General features: G+C 41.3%; 1 protein-coding gene across 4 annotated transcripts in view; it reads left to right on the plus strand.

Annotated features, from left to right (window-relative positions):
• Positions 1–25267, plus strand: part of TLCD4 (TLC domain containing 4) — a 44443-nt gene continuing 19176 nt past the window's right edge. Inside the window, exons 1-3 of one of the 4 annotated variants that reach the window (XM_063345267.1) lie at positions 1–630; positions 7054–7132; positions 20463–20628. In XM_063345267.1, coding sequence (XP_063201337.1) covers positions 20474–20628 — 155 coding nt within the window. In that variant the 5' untranslated portion in view covers positions 1–630; positions 7054–7132; positions 20463–20473. Of the gene's footprint in view, positions 631–7053; positions 7133–15111; positions 15351–15373; positions 15747–20462; positions 20629–25267 lie in introns of those variants that run through there. The other 3 variants (XM_063345268.1, XM_063345269.1, XM_063345265.1) reach the window with 3 other exon arrangements.

A 25267-nucleotide genomic window follows, 5' to 3' on the forward strand; every position in this document is an offset into this window, starting at 1 on the left:
AGAAGCGTCCGGTTGCACCTCCCGGCGTACGGCGGCCGGCGTGGCTCAAACCTCCCCGCGTCTCTTCGCCGCGCAGGGGTTGCGGTGACGGCGGGAGAGCGGGCCGGGCCGGCGGTAGGAGCCCCAGCGGCCGGGCGCTGAGGGGCCGGCGGCGGCGGGGCCGGCCGGGCCGGGGGGGGACACGCTGTCGGTTGTCCCCGGCGCGGGTGGGCGCAGGGTTGCGGGCGTGTGATGCGCGTTCGCGGTAATAAAATGTGAGACGCTTCGGAGATGTGAAGAGGCCGCGGCTGTGTCCTGTCTGGCGACAGCTGTCCCTTGTCCCTGACAACGGCAGGAACCGGCCGTCGCTGCCTGCTCAAGGACTCCTCAGTCCGCGGAGCTCCGAAATGTCCCCCGTGGGAGCAGGGGTAGTCGAGTACCGGAGCCTCCATGGGCCTCCACGCGCCTGCGTGCGGAGCCAGCTCTCCCTGCCGCTCGCCTGCCCGGTCTGTCGGCTGAAAGGAGGGCCGGCTGCTCTAATTAATTGGTAAATTGAGAAATGCACACCGAAGAAGTAATCATGTGGCCCCACTGACACGCACGGGTTCCTGCAGGAATTTGCAAGCATGTGCTGGCATAATCTTTATCCAGGTATGTGTGCTGATAGGCAGCCATAATTTTACATAGCCAACAATAACACATAAAATGAAGAATATTAATATTTCACTGCCTATTGTGTTCCTTTTTTGTGAGTCATTTAGCACTTCAGCTTTTCATTTCAGAAAGAAGTGTGGAGCAACAGATCAGCACTCTTTTCATCTCTGTCAGCACCCGATCTTTGTGGGGGAGATTGTGACGATTCAGCCACTGGACTAATCTCGGATGAGATGTGCGTTTGCTAGAAAGAGTAAGATATTACATTTTATGATTAGGAGTGCGTTTCTTCATTGTTGTCCTTAAATTATCTGCCAGGGAGAAAGGCCCTCCCTTTGGCCTACAGATCAGGATCAATGAACTCTGGAACTTTTTGGAGTGGTTTGACAGCATGGCTTTGTGGGGTGACTTGTCAAACACATGGAACAGGACAGCTGTGCGCTTACACCTCAAACACATTGCAATTCTGCATCTGTCTGCCATGGTTTGGCTGTTTTTTCCGCTCTTGTTCATTGTGAACAAGTTGGACTTTTTCTATCCCTACCAGCCCTGGAAGCTAAATGTTTCTTTCTCATTTTTAACAAAAACTTGTGCCAGTCATGGATGCCAGGGGTTATTGAATAATTTACAAGTAAAAGATACACTTTCTAGCTACCCTTTGCCATCTTAGGATCCGAAGTAAAGTGAATCTTTCTGATATGCCCTTCACAGTTCTACAGATTATGTTTTTCTTTACATCAGTGCAACATACAATTTTGCACTTGTTTTCAGCAGAGACTATTAAAAACAGTGTTACCATGGTAAGGTCTTCCACCCAAATGAGTAACCTCACAAAAAAATATCTTGCTGCTTAATCATCGTTGATACATGGAAACAATAAGGTTTTAATGAATAGTTCTGTTGATGATGCATGAATTTCAAAAATTCATTTGCGTTTCACCTAGTTAGCTACATAAAACTAATAATTAGGGACAATAGAGATGCAAGTTCTACATTACAGAAGAAAGAGGAAGAAAGCACCACAGTCCTTTTTCAGAAAATAAACTAGTATGTTAAAATAATACAGTAAGTTTTACAGTCAATTTAAATACTAATTTTGTCTGTGGTGATCTTTCCCCTTTTGGTACCTTCTTCAGTGAAAATAATGTCATTGATGTAGAATGTATCCCAGGTTGCCACAGGGGGCATAGCTAGCAATTGTTTTATTTAAGGATTTTTTTTCCAAGGCCTTTTTATATCTTCCCTTTGCTCTTATTTTTCCTACCAGAAAAAGTGTTAAAGAACTGCTTTTTATCAGGCGTTTTATTCACAGAAACAATCCTGGAATCTCAACAGCAGAGAGTGATGTAAAACACTTCAACTATTTTCTCCTTTTCATGTTGTTTCTTCTGCACGTACATACTTCCCCCTCTTACATAGAATTCTTCTGTCAGGCTATTTGGTAAAATTCATGAGAAACTGACCTAAAACCAGTAAAGTTGGAAGGGTGTTTTTTTGCTAGGCAGGTTGTTTAAAATCAAGAGGAAAAAATAAGAGTGAGGCAGAGGGAAATACCTGTTCTTTCAACTAGAAAACTGAAGATCTGACAGTTCCTTGGAAGCAAAGCAAAGATCCTGACTTTCAAGGAGTCTAAAAAGCGAACCAGTAAGTTTGCGTCATAAGCTCCTAGAACAAGTCCTGGAAATCTTCTTACTCACTGGGAATTCTGCTTGAATAAGGAATATAGCTTTCAAGTAGTATCCACAGCAGATTGCAAGTCTTGAGGGAAGAGTCAGAGTTTGGTGACACTGTTAAAATAACTATGTAAAGATTGAAGCATCAATCTGCAACCTAGTTGCTGTCAAGTTTTGCAGATTTTTTTTGTCCTTTGTGAAAATTGAGTAGAGCCCACAAAGATCCCATTGGCAGTATAACACTGGTAATTATGTCTTTTCTCAGTAGGACACTTGTGTTTGCTCGTCATGGCAACTCCCTGCTCACTTGATACAGACAAGGATCTAGACCAGGGAGACTTCAGTCCAAGAACTGTAAGAGTCATGGAGGGTGCAGGTTGCTCTCTACTCGTGCAGCTGCGCTGCATGCTTGGTGATCGAGTCCTGTCTGTCAAGTGCCTCGAGAATACTTCTTCTGAGCACCAGACATGTATATGAAAGTTAATACGAAAAAGCAGTAACTCTCCCAAAGTGTAGCACATCACGGTCACATTAGCTAAATAATGTAAAGCAGGTAAAGTATAGGACTTCTGCGAGGAAGGCAATGGCTAGTGCTGGATACTGTTCTCCAGTTTGTAAAATTAACACTACTGCAAGTGAACGTGTAACCTGTTGGGGAGGAAGCAGGGCACTTGCTGTGAAAAGCCATTTGACAAAGTGATGCAAGTGCAGTAATTACAAGGGCTGTCTCTGGTACCTGTGCTACTGATGCAGGAAGTTAGCTTTGAACTTCTTTATTGAAGGAGAAATAAACCACGCTCATTCTAAACAGTTGATCGCTGTTGTCCAAAAGAAAATATGAAACTCTTGAATAGGAAAAAATAGGTTTTTGTAACATGGTATAGTGTTTTTTCCGTTTACTGCTTGTGAGACAATGTTCCGAAGAAAAAACTGCTGATATCTTTTTTATATGTGAATATTCTCTGCGAAAGCTTATTAGTACATCTGGTGCACGTCTCCTTTGAAAGTTACACCGGGGAGTACTAAATTGAATTGAGGAAGGCTCACTGTCTTTGTAGTTTCCGTTTCTGTTGTCTCCAATAGGAAAGGCTGTAGTTGGAATATAAACAAAAGGGGTTTTTTTCCCTGAAATGAAATGTAGGCAGCTTTGTCTATCTGATGGTCATTCACTTTCTGTCATTCCACTTTTAAGTGATCTAACTTCAACTGTTGGAGAATCTTTCCATGGAGCTGCAATGCACTTTACATTCATGACTTCTTAACTGGCATTTTGAACAATTTTTTTTTCTTCTAATTATTAATTCTAAAAGTAGGCCTATGAACAAGAGTGATTGTACTGTTGTTTTCTTAAATGAGGTCATTTGCTTTGTTTTGGCTTAGAGTGCAACTCCACAAACAGTTGCATCAGCACAACTGAGGGAAAAACTAGCAAAATGGTAGGAGGAGTTGGGTGAGGAAAAGGGCAGGAACCTCTTAGTCAGGCTTTGCTACTGGAAAAATTGTAATGTGGAACCATTTATCATGTTAAATCTCAGTCATGGATTAAATGTATCTAAATATTCTTAGTTTCTGCATGATAATTCCATAAGAGAACTGATTTGAAAACCAAGACATGCTGTATAAGTAAGCTTGATTTTCTGCAGAAAGCAAATATTTCTTTTTATGTTCTTCCAGTTTTTAGAAACATAAAGAGTGTTGATACTACATTCTTTGATTAGAGAAAACCTGAAGAATTCTGACTGGGTTTCTAATGATTCTTCTTTAATAGAAATGCAAGCCGCATCTGGAATACTCTAGAACAGTACCAACATCGTAAGTGTTGTAAAAAGTTCTGCTGTTGGGAAGGAAAGGGATTTCTAATTAAATCTTTGGACTAGACCATTGGAGATCAACTGGGGACAAGATGAAGCAGGCAGCTGAGACAAATATAAGCTTCTGGCTGATCTCACTTGATGGCAGAATTAGGATGTTATCAGAGCTAGTCTGTGGCAAAATTTGTCCCTTTTAGCGGCAGTTACTTTCAATTACTTTGGACTAAGTGCAGTTCTACTTTCTTGTGAGTCATTACAATTATAAGAATGTAATCTTAGAAGTCCTGATTTGTATCTGTAATCAATAACATCTGTAATATTTATGCTAACATTACAGTTAGTGCTGTGCTTCCTGGTATAACAGCGCTTCTCATGTATATTTAAGATGACTCTTATTTCTTTAGATACAAAGATACAGCATTTGCAAACACTTAAAACACTGCTTGTTGTAAACAGCCCAAAGGCTGGAACCAAATCCCCCAAATAATGAGATTCATTCTCTATTAAAATGGAATTATTTCTCCTATTCACGTTTGCCATTTGTTACACTTCAGTTTCCAGTGGTGTGCTGTGGTGTCTTAACTCTGCCATCAGTGACAGGCAGCAGAGTGGTTGTGAGTTTACACCACATCAATAAATAAGGTACCCTTTCCTCCCACCATTTAAAGATTTCCCTCTTTCTGGGCATGGTAAGTTCTCTGTGTATAATCTTTGGAAGCAGGGGAGGGGGTTGTTTTTAGAAATTGGTCTGGGTCTAAACACCGTGTATGAATTTAGAATCAAAGAAGCAATTTGTAGGGAAAATGTTTTTCTGTAACAGGCAGGAGCCAGACTGCAAGCAGATGTTTCTTTAACCTCCTACATCTGACAGCGTGGCTGGAGAGCCGGCGCGTGTGGCTTTGATGACATGAGGTTTGGTAACCGTTTGGGTGCGTTCTGAGCCTGATTTTATGAAGCAAGGACATTTGTAGTAGACAGCGCCAAAATTACATATTGCCACTTGCACTAATTACTGGGTAGCATGGTTAGGGAGCAGTCGCTGTAACATAATGTAAACTAATGTTCTATCTATTAAAAAAGCCAGGAGAGAGAGACTACTGTTTCACATCTTAAAAGTACTGAGTGTCCTGGAGGTCACTGGGTGCCTCTGGCCACTCAGCCTGTAAAAATAAGTCCTTTTTTAAAAACACTCTTAAAAATAGATTTGGACTCTGGTATTACCTTCCTGGAAATATACCTTCAAATCTGTTCATGATGTGAAATGGAATTTGCAGGGTACTCAGGGGTTCCCTACATATTCACTGCTGCTTTTTGACTGTGGTTTTCCTGAGCTTTCCATGGATCTGTAAGGAGGATGAGGAGAAACGCACATTCGTTTAGCCTTCCCTGGATTCCTGCTGTCAGAAAACTGGTCATTGCTTGTGCAGGGAGATAGCCTGGTCTCATCTATCAGCTTGTATCAGTGCATACCTTTTCCCCTCACAGACTGAAAATCAGGTAGCTTGGGAGTTGCTGCTGCCATGACAGGTTGTCTTCTAGATTTCAGTCCCCAGCCCTCAGCATTCTTAGGCTTGAGAAGCTTCCCTCCATCCTCTCCTTATGAGTGTACAAAATGTGCCAGAACTGATACCCTCCACTGTAAAGGCAGGTTCCTGAGTTGAAAGTGAGGACAGTTTTCTGAGCTGTTTAGGTTTCTAAAGGTCTAGCATTGAATTAATGACATGCCGGAGCTGGAAAGAACTGGTCGTATTAAAAGAGGAGAGATGATGTGTTCTGGTTTTGCTCTACGCTGTCTTTCATTTTCTTCCTGTTTTCCTTGTGTCTTGTCTTTATGCAGTTGTATTTAAAAGTATGTCATTTATTGATTGTTGTTTTGGGAATGCTGCCAGGTATGGCTGTAGGTCTGGGGATTTGTCCAAATCCTATTAAAGTCAATTGAATGTAATGACTTCACTAGCTCTCAATGGAGATAAATTGAATTCTTTGTAGAGTTTGCAAGGGCTGGCCGGGTTATCTCAGCATTTTAATTTCTGTATGTTTTGAAATCTGAAATTCCTTCTATTGCTTCTGTCTGTTTAGGTAAAAATATGTAAAATATCAAGCACAGCAAACTATGTTAACAAAAAGCTATTGCAGTTAAAAGTCCAGCTATAGCCAATATAACTCACCTTCTGTGCTACGTTTTAACAGTTTTTAAATATGTGATAACATAAAATTTAAAACCATACACCCCTCACATTTTTTTTTTTATCAGCCACGGGTGATGTGTAACACTGTTCTCCCTGTACTTGACAGTACAAGAAGAGAATGTCCTTGCCTATATTACAGATAAAATTAACGTTAGGAAATTATACACCATTTGCATTAGTTATCATGAATGTAATGCATTGTTAAGGTGTCAAGAGAGTTGGTCGATTCCTGATGTTGTGCATTAAACAGTCATAATGAGTCAATTGCTTAATTATGGTATTATTTTGCTGACTAATGATTAACATATTACTGAAAAGAAAAAAATGTTATGTATGTAGAAATACTCATGAGTTTTCATGGCAGCTTCTGATTTACTAAAGCTGACCAAAGACAAATAAATAATAGAAATAATTTCCAAATAGGGATCTTATAAGTGATTTTATGTTATTCTTAGAAAACTTTGAAGACAAACCATGTTGCTTTTGATTGTACCTTTGTGTTTGAGGACTGGTACAACTGTAAATACAACCAATTTTTGAGACAGTAATAGTCAAGCCAAGAGCTTGTATTAGTCTCTATTATTATTATTCTTATTAAAAATCTAATTGGTATACTGTTTGTAAGGTAAGCTGCAGTCACCTTTAAAGAGTACTGTACACACAAAGAAAAAAAAAGTTTGTTCAAAGTGAAGCTGGAGTTACTGCCCTGGACTTGTTACCTTCTCACTTTGTTGTTTATTTTTGTAGTTAAGAATCAGATCAGGAGAAGCCTTGATTCCTGTAATTGTGGTGACTGGGGGAGATGAAGTACTGTGTTCTCATACAGGTTTGTTTTTTTTTTTATTGTTACAACATGCAGGAATTCTGTGGGACAGGCACTATGCAAAAGTCAGCTGAAAAGACTGTTCCCTGTTTTAAGGAGATTTATTGAAATATGTATTTTTTTAAAGACAGATTAATTACACAAGGTGCAAAGCATTACCTGCTCCAGCACCTGGCTTCATATATTTTTCCCTAGGATAACCTGACATACAACACTTTGTTCAATGACCAGATGGCCTATATACAGGAGCATCAAATTTGCTGAGTTCTGAACATCATGGGCTTGCTGCATGGTATGTCTGGCACATGCAGTGAGTCAGAGATGCCCAGTCTAACGCTCAGTGCGGATGCATGGAGTGCAGGACGTCCCGAACATACCTGAGTCGTGCACTGCAGAACATAGCGTTGGACTAGAACATCTCCGTCTGCGTATGCGCAGGTACTGTTGCACAAGGTATCTCGAATCTGAATGTTCCCAATTTCAGTGGGGACATTCCTGTTTCCACAAGGGCATAATTTCCACATGGAAAAAGAGGACATGGCCAGAACTCCAGATGTGTAATACCCGTTATTCAGCAAATCAAATGAACAGGTTCTGAAACGCTGGCTCTTTAGAGTCTTTAGCAGTCCCAGTAGAATTACTACAGCAAAATGTGCATGTGTACAACAAAATAAGAGCAAATGCATAACACTGGAAAAAACCCCAACAAACCAAGATCATGTAATTAGTATATTACATGTATATTACCAGTATATTACAATGCAATTTTCGTGCAATTTATTCAATTACACAATATATTTGGTGCAATTCACAAAGAAACTTTTCAAAGCTGTTTATAATGGTTGCATGATACATTTTTATGGTGAAACTCTTCCATCTTAGCATTTTTTCATATATGTCACGTATAAAATGAGGATTACTTTTATATTTTTATTTTCAATTATCCTTGGGGTTTATATTAATTTTTTTTTAATATTTGTAAATACTGGAGTATGTCAATCAGAGTGAGTGCTGCTCATCATCAAAAATGTATATGGTTTGAATAGTGTTATTGGAAGTGGAAACGTAAAAAAATTCGTCACTTGATGTGAAAGGCAAGCTTTAGTTCTGTGTTTTAGCGCTGATGTATTTAAATGTACTGTTTCTTCTCTTTTTATATCTTTCTTAGCGGGCCTGCTGTCTTAGATCTTAGGTCTAGAAGTTAGAGTACAGAGCATGATCCTCTTCAGATGACTAGAATTGCAGAGGCAGAGAAATCTGCCTGTATGAAATAACACGCAGGTCGAGGCTTTAGAAAGGGGGGAAGATCACTAGGCCTGCTGATATCAATGGAAACTAAGAATTAAACTCTAGGTAAGAAGCGAATAGTGCCAATACAAAATTTGCAAATAATTACAATGTCAACAAGTAGTACTGCTAGAAGCAGGGTCTTTGCTAAAAGATCTTAGCGGTAAATTAAATTAGCGGTAAAATAAAAATGAATAGTACATTCTGGGGCTCCTAAACTGACAAAATTAGGACATAAAATATATTTCCTTTTGAAACAATATATTACACCACTTCAATATCTATCCCAAAATATGAAATTAAGAAGACGTGATATTTAAGAGAGATCAATTTAAAAATCATGTTGTTCTCTGAAAAATATATAATTATTACAAGTATAATTGCGTACTTTGAGAACTATGTGAAAAATAATTCTTTGTTTCCTTATTCAGTCTTTTTTTTTTTTTGATGGATTTCAACAGCATTTAGACATATATAATGTGAGTGTGCACCAGGTTTCATTGTTCCCTTGTGCCGCTAAGATATTTTCCTTCCTTGTTTCCTCAAGGCTTTCACAGATCAACAAAGGATGGAAAAAATCACTAAAAATGATAGACAAATTTTAGCAAAATCTTAAAAATTGACAGGCACTCAGAGGAAATTATATTGCCTGAAGAAACTACTTAACCTTTTCAGGTGAATGTATCTGCCATTAAAATATCTTAATAAACCATTCTTTCTGCGCTGTGATGCGTGCTGAAGGAGGCACAGTTAAATGGTGTGCAGCTGCTATGGCATGTGCCAAAGTTTCGCCTGATCTAAGCGAGGCTTAGAAGCTATCTTTAGCATACAGATGAGTGATACTCTCCCAAGCGTGCGCTCTTTTTACCTGATGTGCTGCTCCTGAAAATCCTGAAAATGATGTAAAACAAAATACATCCTATTGTATCTGCGAGCACTCTTTTGTTCTCTACTTGAATTATGCTGATTTTAATTAACAGTCTGGATATTAGAAAAAGTGCTGCTTTCTGACCCTTTTGCGTGTTGAATTGTTGGGAAATAATTTGTTTGGTTTTAGCACTGCTTGGCACCAATTTCAGGCTTTTCAATTGTATGCCATTACAAAGTACATCTTCTTTCATTTTCTGCTATTCTGACATCATCAAATTCTAGTCACTACCCCATTCCACAGTTCTCTTGTTGCTAAGAGCCTCTGCTCGCACAAGGCAAACGGAAGCATGTGCATGTGAAGAAAAGAGTCTGGTATTATTTCAAGCTTCCTCCTGCTGTTTCTGGTGTGCTCCAGCTCAGAGATTAGGGAACCGAGAAGTCACATTAATCTTGGAGCTCTCTGGTTTAAGCCTTTGGGAATGAAATGCTTTCTGGACCCTCAGCTTGCTGATCCCAGGGATGCACCCAGATGCAGCTTTGTTTGCTAAAGAGCAACCCACATTTTGCAAAGCTGTAGTACTGCCTCTGTTTTGGTCCTTTGTGCAGGCACATGCAAGGAAAGAAAATGCGTGGACGGATGCGAGGTGGACAGTGAAAGAAGCCAGGGGAGGGTGACTGCGCGGAGGAAGAAAAAAATGTGACAGGAAAGCAAAAGGTGGCAAGAAAATAGAGGATGAAGTGGGAGAGGGGAAAAAATGGAGACAGAATGACCTGGAAAAGATAAGAAGAGATGGCATTCCTGCGAGTTTGGTGGATGATATTCAGCACATCTCTCTTAATGTGGTTTGATGTTTTGTGATAACGCTGACATGGTGCATTGGTGTAGCAGTTTGTAGCGCAGCGTAATAAACTCACAATGTGCTGTTTTACAGGTCCTCAATAGCTTCTGGACGGTTATAATCAGGACAATAATACCAACAGAGAGGGTGATGCTGTAGGTGAGGTGTAACTAGATGAAAGAGACAGCGTGTGATCAGAGATAAGTGGAGAACACAGAAAAACTGGAATAAAACTGAAGAAGGGCGGCTGAGCTAGAGGAAGAGGTTAGTGGCCAGACAGCTTTCCAGAAACCAGCCTCTGTTCCATTCCTGAGAGTAAGTAATGCGTACTGGCAGAAATGCTATTTCAGATGGGGAGGCGACAGGAGCTAGGGAAGCTAAACTGACCGATCTAAGGTGAAAAAGTGAGGGTGTGTTTAGAGGAAGTAAACCGAGGCAGGGGAAAATTAAGATACTGTTTAGTACACTGCTACCTAAAAATGTGACACGATATGTTACAGTGACCTATGCTGGAAAGGTAAGACTCACATTCTGTAGCACTCAATCTACGTAGATATCCCACAGTGTGCATCAACACACAAAACGTGTCTGCTCTTTGGAAAATGAAGATAACGCTTTTCCTTCAGGGAAGCATACAACTCAGCAACTGTTAACTGGGTACATGCAGGGTGTTTAAAAAACAAAACAAAACAGAGTCACTCTGTTTTTTCTATGCAAATTCTTTTCAGGAAGGGAGGATTTTTTATAAATGGAATTTTTTTTTTTTTTTTACTTTTCCATTCACAGTTTTCCTGATATTTTTCAGCTTTTTTGTCTAAAAGCAAATTCAGATCCTTTCTTTTCAGTCCCCTCTTTTCAGTCTTGGGCTTTCTGAATTAAACGCTGCAATATTAGCTGCCTACAGTTACTGCGATTGGACTCCATGGGTGGCCTGAGCAATTTTCAGACAATGGAGCTGGTTCTTTTCTCACTCACACCAGTGTAAGTCGTTGGCTTCAGTGGAGTTACTCGATTCACAGAGTTGTGAAAGGAGAATTGTGCTTGCTCTTTCATACATTCTTTCATGTCCATGATATTTTTGCTTACATGTATAATTGATTTTCTGGGAATATCTCCTGTGCTGTAAGGTAGACCTAGGAACTTCCTAAGATGGAAATAAATTTAAGCATTTTTAGGTCACTGAGTTCAATGCGCTGCTGCTGCAACACCATGTTATATAATTTCTTTCATAAACTGATCAGGCTTTAAACATTAATTAAGACTCTATTCTTACTACAATTGGTAAATTCAGACAGAAAGATTAGTTCTGTCCTGTGTAAGTTCAAAACCACAACTGAAGTAATTCCACATGCTCTAGAAGTATTTTCCTTTCTCACATATGCCTCACTTTTCAGTACAGCAACCATGATAAAGGCTTCATTCTTGGCAGAGGTAGGCTCAGCTCTGAGAAAGCACGGTTCTGAAATTACAGGCATAATTAGGAAATAGTACCTTGGCGTTTTCTATTCATGGTCACATCCCTCTGACACATTTTAGTGAGAGTCACAAGCGGTCACCCGACAACAAATTTTTACCATACCTGAAGTGCCACCCTGAAAGTCAATTACAGAAGGAGAAGGGTATGGAACAGGTGTGTACAGCTTGACTGAGGATGGATTACTGCAGACTTTGGCTTACTTCTGTTGGGCTACCTTCTCTTTACCACTCTGTCTTAGCAGACCCCCTCCATTTCAGCAGAATTTGTTCCTCATTTATGGAATCCCAGGGCCTAATTAGCATGAAGCTGAAAATCATCAATATAACCAAGAATTAAAGTATAGATGAAAGGCAAAGCCCAATTTTTCTCTTACATAGTGTAAATAAGATGATTCAGCTGAAGCCAACAGAATTATGCTGTTACGCGCATGTGCTACTGTGATACCTCCATGTCCTCCCTACCTTCCCTGTGGTCTTTCAGCATGTGTGCCCCATGTCCTCCCTACCTTCCCTGTGGTCTTTCAGCATGTGTGCCCTCTGTTGACATGGAATAGAATTTTATTTTTTGCCCTGCATTTCTGAATCTCTGTTCTACACCTCACCTTAGCAAGCCCATTGCCCGTACTTCCCTTCCTTGCTGAAGCTTGGCTTCATAAGTTGCATTTGTTACTGGGGAACTTCTTGGCAGTTGCCATTTAGGGGTGGCAACTTTGGTTTGCAGCTGCTGGAAGATGGTGGCTGCACATCACAAGGGAGTGAGGAAGAGGTCTATTAGTTGTGAAAGCCAAACTGGTCACTGTATAGCATTGAGTTGGCTATGATACTACTCTGATGGCTGTTCATCCCACCCTTTCGCTACTGTTATTTCTGATGCAGAAACAGGTGCACAAGTTGCATCATGCAAGCACAGTAAGCCTCGTACTTTTAGGTCTTACTGGAAATGCTTAAAGTAATTGTGTTGTAAGTTCTTGCAACACTTTGTAGGAATGGTAGAGTACTCTCTTGGTTGTGTTGGAATTGCTTTGCACATGCAATACAGGTGTAGTGTGTTTGCTGTGAGGATGTCTTTGGGATCACTGGACATGGGACATCCAAGGTGAGGCTGCTGCACATACGCGGTAACACCCAACCTGATGAGATTGTTAGATACCAACAATCCCAGATACACAGGTAGTTCTCAAAATCTTCCTGGAGAACATTTCTGGTTGGAAAAGAGGACAGACAACCAATCTAAGGCAACCATATCTAACCATGTCTACAGGCCGCCCTCCTACTGCAACGCCTTCATAGCCAGTTCTCTTTTGTCTGCAAATTCTCATTATCAAAAAGCTGAGAGATATTCTGCTGCGTGCTCACATGGAGAGCAGTTGCCAGCCAGGAATCCTCAGTGCATCACCATTCTCAGCATTACAGTCAGCAGCGCTCAACCCAGCACGTGTTGTTGGGCTGTTGAAAGATGGCATTGCCTCTGGTCATGATCTGCTGCGTGCTTGACAATGTGCTGATCGCGGGCCAAGGACAGAGCAGTGAGGCAGGTCAAACTAGTTTCTTTCACCCACGCAGCGCACCGGGCCGAAGGAATTGTTTGGTAGGCTGTGTGCTACACAGGCCTGATACAGAGGTTTGGGGAGAGTCTGGTTTGTCTTTTTGTAGGTGCTTCCTAACCTGTGGTGCTTCCTAACCTAACCGCGTAATGGTGGTAGGTTATTTTGAGGCTCAGAGCTCTGATAGGCGGTCTGTCTCTGGCAGAGTTATCTGTTCTGTTTAAGACATTACCACTCTCAACTGTCTGTTTTACCCTGCTGCTAGGTATTACCACACTCTTACGGTGGAGACTCCAGGTCACAAGCTGGCATATTAAAAAACTGCCTACTTTGATTGTTGTGCTTTACTAGAATGATCATGACCTCAGACAGTTGGGAGAAATAACACCTTAAAACACGGCAGCTAAATCTGCCAGAGCTTGTTATTCGGAGCCTTTGGTTCTCAACCGTGAGTGGAAGGAGTCCTTGCCTGCACCCGCAGGGCTGAGGACAACCATTCCTGCCTTCACTGCCACTGCAGATCATCTGTCACCCCAGAGGTCCACTGCTTGTCCATACAGAAGACTGTTGTCATAGCTTTTACAACTTAAGAGGATGAGGAGTATGTATAAAGAAACTTCAAAAACGGTGATAGGGGCTTAAGCAAAAACTGAGTACTGTTCTTTGGAAGGTGAATTATTGCAGAAAAAAATCTTAGAACTTTTCTAGTTTATGTCATCTTGAAAGTCGTTTATGATCGCACCATGCAGTTCTTAGGTTTTAGTGGCTGTTTTGTTTCGCTAAAAACTATAGACATAATAGAAAATAGGTTGAAATCTTCCTTTATAAGAGGAATAAAATGATATGACATGAGAGTGAAGGATGAGGGTTTTATCCCAATTTCACTAAGAAATTGTGTTGATATGATATTGCTGTCTTTATTTGTCAATCTGTGTGTTCTGGAATGGAAGAAGATTGGAAGCGGGAATGGGATCTCCTTCACTCAGCTGAGAACACCCCACGGAATTTTCTTAACAAAAATGAGTTTAAAAGCTGGTCGACCATAAGACGCAAGTCCATAGGAAGTCAAACTTCAGTAGTTCTGATGTTTACACAAACAGTTATCTGGCAGTTGATTTATGTTCAGCAATGGATTAAGCTGAGATGGTTTGGAACAGTTAGAGATGCTGGCGGTGTGCCCTGCCCACCTCCCACAGGTTACCAGTCCTGCTGCAGGGATGGCTCAATGCCCCATTAATCAGTACCCCAGTTTCTGCATTTCGCAGATCGGCATGTTAAAGGAAGCCAACTTCAGTTTCTGTTCAGGCTTAAGCCACAGCATTCCTGCCGTGGGAGACATCTTGCAAGAGAGATTAGCGTGTGCAGTTGGGTAGATGATTTCTTTGTCAGCCTCCGCTTGATCTGGTGCGAGATATATATGAAGACTTTCAACGTTATGTTGTTTGAGAGAGGAGAACTTTCAAATTATTGATCTGAAAGATCAGGAATCCTTACTGGAAGTGGAAAATTGAGGCGGTTGAGGATGCGTATGATAGTAGAAGCATGCCAAGAGGAATAGAGTCCTGACCATTACGCTTTCCAGTTGGTAAAAAAAAAACATTTAAAAAACCATTAAAAGTCCATTCATCATCATAATATTTAATTTTGTCAACGTGACTTTGCTTTTCTTTGATTTTCCAATACTATACGACAGCTCAAAAATGTCAAATGAAAACATACTTTGAGGAGACCCACAGCGTTTCATTTCAAAAATGGCAAGTATCAGCAATACCTGTTCTCCGTACGTGATCCTGTGCTTCCCATTGCTGTCAGGGAGCGCATAAATGGATTCCCAGGGCGCGAGGTGTCACGTCAGCATTTTCCCCCCGATATATTTTAGACGGGGGGGGGAGGGGAGCTGTACAGATGAAAGCCACCGCGGTGACGTGCCGAAGGCGCGATGCTGTACCTAACAGGGAACACACGAGCCCTTCTCGGCGACGGGCGCTTGGCCGCCCGCCCCCCAGAGGCGGCGAGCCGGGCCCGGCGGCAGGTGGCGGCGGCGGCAGCTCGGCCCCTTTAAGGCTACGCCCGCCGTAACCCGATCGCCGCCGCCGGAGCCCCCGCCGCCACCGGCCGAGCATCCTGCGCCCGGGAAAGGCTGTCCCGTCCCCGCCGCCGCAGGGAGGCATGGCGGCGGCGCGGCCGTGGTAGCCCGGCTCCCAGGTGCGGCGGGCGGGGAGGGAGAAGGGGCCGGGAGTGCGCCGGGGCGCTGAGGGGCCGGGGCGCTGAGGGGCGGGCGCTGTGCAGCGCAGCCCCTTCCCGCCGCCCCCCGCGGGGCTGCGCCGAGCGGCCCCTTCCCTCCCTCCTTCCCTCCCTCCTTCCCTCAGCGACGGCCCGGCCCCCGCTCGGCGCCGCCCCCGGGGGCCGCGGGCCGCAGCCGGCGGCGCTGGCCGCTCTGACAGCGCAAAGTACGGCGGTTCCGTCCCCCGCCTCCCGCCGCACCGGTAGCCGCAGCCAGCGCGGCGGCTGCCCGCCTGCCAGCCCGCCCGCCAGCCGTCCGGGGCTGCTGCCGCCGCCGCGGTGGGAACGGCGGTCGCCTCGGCTGACGGGGAGAGCGAGGTAATGCCCGGCTCGGGAGCAGCGGCCGCTTCAAGGAGTTCGCCTGCTCGGGTCCCTGCGCCGGCTCTGGGGGGGAGACTGGGGGTTCCCCTCCCTGTTGCGCTCCGACTGCGAACTTCTTGCAGGTTTGAGGAGATCCACGGTGTAAACAGCTCGCCCTGTTTGCCCTGTCTCCATAAAAAGCCTGCCTCGTCTGCCGGCCGCTTCGGTGCTCGAAGAGCAGGGAGCGAAGCGGAGTTTGGGGTGTGAACAGCCTTGCCTAGAGAAGGGAATGGCTTAAGTGGCTTGAATTTTGTTGTGTGACTCCTTAATGCTGCTTACTGAGCTAAGTAAGATGTCAAACGCGGTGCATGTCATCTAACTGCATCGATAGAAAGCACCATTCGGAACCACCAGCACAGCAAAACTCAGGCACTGCAGATGTTTTATTACTAGGCTTATTATAAAATGTGCAAACAGGCGGCGTGGTTACACGTTGCTGTCTGCACATCAGCGGGGCGAGTTTTACAACCGTGGTGTTCAGCTTTCAAACAGATCAGGAGAGCGCAGGGCTGAATGGGATGTCCTGGTGTCACTAGCAGCTTTAGGCTGTAATCTTGTTTGAAAATTAATCCAGCTCATCTTGAAATCTAGCCTTGAAGAAAGTAAGGGCTGCTGTACCTTCTTACTACATCTCGTGGCTATATGGTTGCATTTCTTATTTTTATGATGTGAAATATTGATGTGGAAACAGTGAAATGAGGAGAACATAAATGCTAAATGCCATTGATGGTACAGTGCTTGGTAACTCTTATGCTCATTTATCCTCTTCCAGCTAAGTGCTGTCTTTTTTTCTGTCAGTAGTTCATAATGGTTTCGTATTGGGGCTGAATGAATGTTGAGTCTTAATATTGTTGGGTTTTTTCTTCTAAATTCCAAGTAGAAACAGAATTGCAGGAAAACCACAGCATGTTAATAGCAGATGAAAAGAGCATATTTTCAACTCTTGCTGAGTATGATTGGAAAGCTGTGTTACTAGCTGTTTCAAAATTACTGGGGTCAGTAGAGCGATTTGATACTGCGCTGGACATGCGTAACCAATATCTTGCTGAAAATTGTTAGTTTCAAGTGTTTGCTGAAATTTATTTGCCTAAAGAGTACATTGAAAAGCTTCAAGAGTGAAGTTCTGATCACTTGTAATTACTGTCTATCTGAATGGTTAAGACAGTAATTTTGGGAAAGTCAGGAAAAGACCACTGCTAAAAAACTAATGGTGAAGAACCAACCTGGATGTAGTACTTTTTTCTCTGAATTACAAGGTTGTTACACTAAACCTCCCTCCCCACCCAGCCTTCCACTAGCTCAAAAACCGTATCAGCTGACTGAATGGTAATCAATGACTATGCAGTTTGGGGGATAAAGTGTCTGCTCATATATAATCCATGAAGTTCTGTATCTTGGTCAGACTTTGCTGGACGGCCGTAAGAAGATACTAGGGCAGAAAAACACAGCGTAGTTGAAGCCGCCTTTGACTTACTAACTTTGGCCATTGTCCTCAGGGCAAAAAAATCATATGCAATTAGAAGCTTATTATGTTTCTTTTAAGTGATAAGCTTTGGTGCAACAACGTGAATGATTCTTCTTTTAAATAAAATCTGGTAAACAACAGTTAATTTTCAAGTTAAACAGGATATAGTTGAAAACAGCTTAGTGATATGAGATACATTCTTCCATCTCACATGAAACACTGTGTTTACACCTGGTCCTTGAATTGAATTGAAATACAGCACTCTTAATTTGCTTAAGTGAAATTATTCCTGGACTTCGTACTTAATGTACTTAAACAGCATCTTGATAAGGATATATGAAATCAAATGAGTCTTGCAAAACCCTCGTGAGTGTCTGCAAGACCAGCCACAGAGGCTGGGTGACTGTTTTCTTCTCTGCTACCACAAGACCTTTCTCCCTCGCTGGCATTGTGGTTCTGTACATGCTGCTAAAACTGCTGGGAGGTATAGCTACATAATACTTCTGAAAGTCAGCTCTTGCACTTTGCACGCAACTGCTTTTTCTTAACGTGAATTCCCTCTACAGGCTCCTTAGAAGAAAGATTAGCTCTTCTAATGCATTTCTTGCAAAGTTGGGAGGTTTTTTTGTTTAATTCCATAATCTCCTGTACTAAAATGAACACCTGTCACGCACTGAAACGGTACTTACCTAATAAAAATCTTCTGGTACTAAGGAAACAAAACAAAACATGGATTTCTTTTGTCCAAGAGATTATGTCAGTGTCTTTGAAACTGAGAGGTACTAGTTATTGCAGATGAATAAAATTGAGAATTGTTCATCATGAGAATTGCTATATTTTAATCAAAAGGATGAACTAGGTGTGATTGATGTTCAGTGGTTTTGCTATTTTTCTGAAGAGAATTGTCTTCAACCTGCATTTTGGCTTCCTTCACTCATTTTAGGAATTAAACCAGCTGATTTTTTTCCTTACATGCTCCAAGAGAGGACTTGCTTGCTACAAAGGAGATGATGTAAGAACAGTGTTAGCCTGGGAGAGTCTGGAATAGGCACCATACAGTGGGTTTAAACTGGAAGATATAAAATTGAATTGATTGTTTTATTCCTTTAAACAGAAAGATTTTAGAAAATCAGGCTTAACGCACGTTGTGTCTAGAACTTCAGACTGCACCAAAAGTGCATGAAATTTCATTTGTATCTTCTTGGTCAGTGGAGGCAAATGGAGAAGTATGTGGAGAACAGTGTAAAAAGTACTTGAGAGAATACTGAATATTCAGGATGGTATTTGAAACTGGAAGTTTTAATAGACTAACATTAAAAAGTACGTGAGACTAGTATGCTGCTGGACTAGAAGAGGTCATCAGGTAAACAACTGGAATGAACCAGAGTTCGTTGCAATGCACTGCAGTGCGCCTACATTAAAATTTTAGTTTGGAGTAAAAGTGCACTTATGAACTGAATCTTCTGATTACCCCCACTTACTGCCCTTTGGTTTGTGTGGCATCGCTGTCCCAGGGCATGCAAGATTCCTTTTGGATTCCTTTTGGCTTAAACTGAGCAGGAAGGCAGGCCTGAAGAGCACATCAAATATGATCTAACAACTGCGGAGTCCCTAGCACAGAATTAAAGCTGGTCTGAAGTAAATGCCTGAAATCCATATGATATGGATGCGGGTTTCATTCAGCAGCTCTGCTCTTATGTGTCCTGCATTCTGCTTATATACCTGTAGCTTTTACTGTGGCCACTAGTCAGAGAAAGGTTTCAGGTAATTCACTTTATTTTTTTATTCTTCAATTTGGGGTGGGGCTGGAAAGGAAAGAGGAGGGGGGGAAGAAGTTTGAGGTTGTTGAACCTTCTGCTTCTAAATTTTTGAAAACAAAGGTATTTTTTTTTCCGATCTAATTGTAATACACCTTTTCTTAAAGTTCTAAGTTTAAGTGCAAACCATGTTTCAATATACTCACCGTTTACTCCACCAGGTGAGAATATTGTAGTTAATTTTTCAAAAAACTATTATTTTAACTGGTTGCCTTTTCTTTCTTTCTTTTTTTTTTTTTTCTAAAATCTAAGGCACATTCCCTCATTCTATAATGCATGTGAACTAAAGGTGGACATAAGTGTATTATATAATTGTATCAGTTTTTGCTGACCATTAGGCTGTTGGAGTAACAACAAATTACGCTAGCCTCTGAGTCTTCATTTTATTTTTAGATGTTTTCTTCACTAAAGCTAAAATAAGTAATAGTAGTTATTTAAATGGCTATTAAAATAATAATTTAAATATTTTAAATGAAGCCATTTGACTTTTTTTCTCTTTTCTGTTTAACTTAATGCAAATGGACTTTTAATGAGTTTGTAACCTCTGCCACTCTTGGAATATAAAACTCTTCACAACACCATCAAACTGGAGATGTATGTCAGAAGTTTGTGGCTTTTAGGAAAATATCATTCTGTCTTGCAAAATGCTGGTGACTCGGGAGAAATGACTGAAGCATTTAGAGACTGACACTTATGTTTGGAATTGCTTAGCTATTTATTTAGGCCTCATGAAATAGGTAAACATCCATCATCTGAAAAATGCATAAGCTCTGATGATAGGAAGCTTTTCAGCGTGCTCTGAAATTGTGCAAAGTGTAGACTTTCATATGAAGAAGAAAAAAGCTCAGATACGAGAGCCTACATGCTATCACAAAGAGAAGCCCTCAGCTGTGAACAAAGTGCAAATTGAGAAGTACCGTCTCTGTAAAGTATACAAACACATTACTTCCCGACACTGACCTGAAAATCTCTCCACTATGCTTATCTCATTTCATTGTTGCTTTTTAAAATCCTGTCGGCAGCAGTCAATCTGGTAAGGATGAGATGAGGTTTAACTTTGGAGCTTCTTGGGGCAGGAGTGGAGGCTTCTGAGCTGGCGATTGCACTAGTCAGTGGTCCTCCCTGCCCTTTCCGTGCAGATAAAATTCACGCAATTAAAATTTATCATATGCAAATGCTAAAAAAAACCGCAAACCCAAAATGCAACTTCTACTTATAAATGTTTGGGGATACTTTTATACTATTAAGGCTTAAGTAGAAATGTTGAACAGGATGAAACTTCTAGTGAATGATATTTCTGTTAATAAGTTAGCTGTCAAAAACACTTTCTGTGGCTGCTTAAAATAGTTAAATGGAGAATGGACTGAAATTGCCTTCTGGTTCTCTTCACAGGCTGAAGAACGATGGCTTCCTTCAGCAACCTGACTATTGGCATTGCTGTTGCCAGTTTTACCGTATTTCAGCTCCTGTTCCATGTTTTAAGTTCTTGGGTGTCAACACGAATAACACCTGGTTTTAACAATCTCAGCCAAAAAAGAAAGATCGAATGGAATTCAAGGTATAGTGTTCCAAACAAACTACAGCTAATGAACTATCTGAAATTGTCAATATCTGAACCACCTGAGTGTATATATATAAAACTGCAGAAAACATTATTGGTTAATCATCTGTAAAGATTAGAGAGACTGTTTAGGCACTTGACAAATTCTGAATGTAAAATGCTGAGGGCCCTTCTTGAACACATCGCATTACATACACTTGGATATTAAACATTTCATTAGACAGTGAAGCACAAGAGAAAATAAGTAGAAAAAGAAGACAGTGACTGGTCAGAGGTAATAAAGTAAAGGGGATTAGTTTTAAATGGCTTCTCTGGGATGCTTCTAGCAAAACGAAGAGGTACAAAATTCCCTTCCCCCAAACATATCTGAAAATCAAAAGTATTGAAGTTTATTCTGTGATCTAAATGCTAGTGTATCTCTGGTCATGCTTTTGGGTGCAAAGCAAATCTCTCTCTGTTCTCCCAGTGCTACTACACTACACCATACCATGTTTTAGATAAGTTATGGTTTTCCAAGAAATTAGATGAATCTTTGGTATAGTATTGGCGTGAGGCAGGGTTAGATAGGTAGATCTATGTGTTGATGGGGAAGGAAACTGCAAGAAGAAGCAGGGGAAGCTATGACAGACACCAGGTACACGGTCAGGAGGGAGCTGTGGAGAATCAGTCTAAAAACCATCTTCACTCCCTTTGTGTTTCTGCAGTTCCCTCAGTGGGATGCATCCACCTGCATCTCGCTTGTCTTCTCAGACAGAGCACTGTTAGAAAGTTGTTCAACCCTGTGAATCTTTCCAGCGTGCCTTCCTGTCTTAAGCCATAAAGGAAGTATAGGGTAGTAGTTGCAAATGGGGTGATCACCGAGGTTTTATTTGCAATATACTACTCTGAAAGGGTATATATACAGTGCACAAGCTTCTGCGGTTGAAATTAATTGATACAGTATAACTTCATGCTGGAGGAGCCTATTACAACTTTAATGCCTTTTTCAGGCGTTTCTCAAATTTGAAGCTCAAAAAAGTGTACTGTATGGCTGTCACTGCACTCAAAACCATTAGTCTTATCACTGTTCCTCCTCAGTGCTCTTTAAAGGCGGTATCAGGTGGATACTTTTAAAGTTGTTTTCATCGTTCTAGGCAGCATTAGCAACTCAAATAGTCTTGCCCTTCCATTTGGCAAATGTCCACCTGCAGTGTTCTTAAAGGCACCATCTTAATTTCAGTTCGATCTTTGAATAATTACCTATCTGCCAGAACAACTTTGTAGGATGCCAGTTCGTGATAGCAGCGCAGCTTAGGTTTATCTCTATGTTACAATTGACAATAGAGGCAGATAGGGAAACTAAACTGAACTGTTATCGTGTTGGAGGTGAACTTTTGTCTCTAAGCCACATCAAGTGACCCCTGAATTGCATAATATGCTTTCTGAGAACATATCCCATGCCTGGTAGCACTATGCTAAGTTGTAGTGCTTTGCATAATAACATATGAATTGTTTCACTCATCACAAGCGTGCTGGAAATAAGCAGCTCATTAATCTCTGGTCTACTTTGTAGTAAGATGTTTAACTACTCAAGTTGATACAGCACCGCGGGCTGTGTCCTTTTTTCACTTCTTTCCATATTTTCCCTTGTGGTTGGTAGCGGGATGTAGATGTTAGCACACAGATGAGTCATGGTCCAGTGCCACGTTCCGTGCTGGAGTCAGAAGGCTTGAAGCACAAAGCGTGGTTCATCAACAGCTTGTTGATGTTATACCTGAGGAGGGCATGAAGTGAAAGAAAGGCAAACTGTGCTTGTGTTCCTACAAAAGATTCACTGTTAACTCTGCTGACCAAACACAGCATTTTGACAAACTGCCTCATCACGCCAGTGTTTCACCGAAATGAACAGACACCCCAAGGAGTATCTTATGTTCAGAGGACGTAGGTGGGCATATGTGTACTCTGCAGACAGCTGTGCAGGTAGAGAAAGTTGCCGTCTCCCAGTAAAATGCGCTGGGTTAACTTAAATGATTTAAAAGTAGATGTTTGTTATTTTGTCCTATATTGAATTGGTTAGGGAGTGCTGACACAAATGGTTCTGTTGGCAGTCCTGAAGGAAACTGGCACAGAGGATGGTTATGCATTTTTATCAGCTCAGCTGGGTCTGGAAGAGGACATCTGCCTGAAATGAGCCCTAGCATTGAAAATATATTGTTACAGTTTGGAGGGTTTTGTAATCAAGCGTTTTAGCTGCAGCTCTGGACTGTTTTCCATACTGTCAATTTGTTCATTCCGACTTTCCAAAAATTAAGAACCAATAAATTAATTGCTTCTGAAATCTTAAGTATGTAGATGCTCAAATTCAGTTAAAAACTATACTTTGACACAGATGTAGTATAACTCTTTCATTTGTTATGCGTAAGTTCCTGTGTCCTCTTCTATAATACATGCTTGTACTGCTATGAAGCAGTTGCAAAAAATATACATATTCAACAATAAGGGAACAAGTATGCAACTTACCAGTGCAGCTTTTTTCTTTGCAGCTTAACGAGGAGTTAAAGGATGCAAGCTTTGACACTAATTTCAAAGAAATGTACCGAGCTTGATAGTTTGACCTAGATTCCATATTAAAATGGAGTGTTGCACTATTTCCCTTCTTCAGTCCCCTCTTCTATGGAGAAACTTCAAAGTCCAGAGTTAAGGAGGAAATCTGCTTTTTTGTTTTCTTTCTTCTTGTTTTTTTTTTTTTTTTCTTCTCCCTCTTCAAGTGCTGTGCTGGTGTATAGCTTGTATTCTAAGTGCTAAGGTTTGGGTAGACACTCACTCCTGAGACAAATTGCAACTGTAAACTAATGAGCTATATTCTAGGACAAATTTTACTTCTTTCAGCATTATCCTCTCCTAAAATTCAAAAATCTCAGGTATTTCTCAAACACTAATATTATATGCCGTGCTTTGTTTTAGAAAGGAAGCTAAGTTCCTAGCGCTCTGTTAATTCCGTGTTGCAAGAGTAGATGCTTTAATTAAACTATGAATTATTATTGAAATTCTGCTAACTAAATTTTCTTTGTTTAAAAAAAAAAAGGGGGGGTGGAGGAGGAAAGCAGCCTGTGCTATAATGGTTAGTATATGTTCTCATCCAGCTTGTTACATTTGACTATTCCTATTATGTTAATCTCCATTCACTTTTTGGAACACTATTGAAAAAGATGCTGAAAATAACATGATGACACTCTTTAAACAAACTGTAAATAGAGACTTCTTTTATCAAAACTTACAGAATCTTCTAATGCCAACAGACGATAATATAACTTCTGGAAACAGAGCAGGGATTATAACCTACTCTTTCTTTGCAAAGTCTTCCACAGGAAGTAAGATGTTTTCTTCCGATCTTGTGTGGTAGAGTTTAGACTCTTGAGAGTGACTTATGCACACTTAAAATATTAATAACTTCCAAATACATGTAATCAATATGTACAAAGACAAGACTAATAACTAACGGCATCTCTGCGTTTGTGTGCATATGGTTAATGTTGCGAACATGGTGCAAAGGTCTTTCTGGTCACACAGCATCGAACTTAGAGTTCTCAAATAGCGTCCATGATTCAGTGGAGCTTTTTTGGCACATAATTTTTTTTTCTTCCTCGTCACACTTGAAAAGCAGGAAAGCAGACAGTAGCTACACAGTATTAGATGCAGTTTATAGTAGTGTTAAACCCATGGCTGGAGGAACAAGGTTACACATTTTGGACCTGTGCCCATTGCATTGTTCTACCTTCCAAGAATACACGAGGGCTCAAAAGGGCAGGAATGGCCCTGGCCTGTGTGCTGGCAGAAACCCTGCCCGGGCCTCTCTAAAGAGGTAATTCTCTTTAAGTGTTTGTTAACATTCAGGGTTTATCTGGAGTGTGCGGGCAGCCTGTATACTTGAGACTGGTGTCTTTGGGGGGGGGAAAAAAAAAAAAGGAAAGCGTATAGTATCCAAGCATGAACAAGGCAGCTCTCATCGCTGTGACTTTATTTAGGGCAAGAGGAGCATAAAATAAAGGAAAGCTGCTACGTCATATGAACCTGTAGCTGTTATACCTCAGATACTCAGCTACAACCTTTTGTTAGACAACTTTTCTCTTTGAAAACCAGAATCTACTTCAAATGCACTAAACATTCTTTCTGAAACTTTTCTTGATGGGATTTTTCATTTAGTGCCCCTCTTTCCAAAACCTGAACTTGGAAGATTTGTTATGGGTCATCTGTTAATTTGGTGCCTGAAAGGAGAAACCTGCTGCTGCAGGACTCATGGGCCAATCTTAATATAAAATGCATAGACATGTTCCAGCAAATGGCACAACGCAGTAAGTATTTGTTAGAGAACTGGATGTCGTATTGCCTTTAAGGATTCATTAATGTATGGGACAGTTGAAGGAAAATGTAGAAATCAGTTACTTTAAGACCATACTTTCTATTTAACGCCCCTCCACCCTACTCCAATCTAATAGATTCCTTCTTTTTGACTGTTTTTTCTGCCTGTCATTGTGTAAGTGGTTGGATGTAGCATGAAGAAGAGACGATTGCCTTCCACAGTGCAGTTGAGAATGTCCTTGGAGAGGTCCTACCTCAAGCACAGTACAGAAAGTTGTGAATGGCAGAACGTCCTTGT

Source organism: Chroicocephalus ridibundus, chromosome 8, assembly GCF_963924245.1.
Source record: "Chroicocephalus ridibundus chromosome 8, bChrRid1.1, whole genome shotgun sequence".
Classification (NCBI taxonomy): Eukaryota; Metazoa; Chordata; class Aves; order Charadriiformes; family Laridae; genus Chroicocephalus; species Chroicocephalus ridibundus.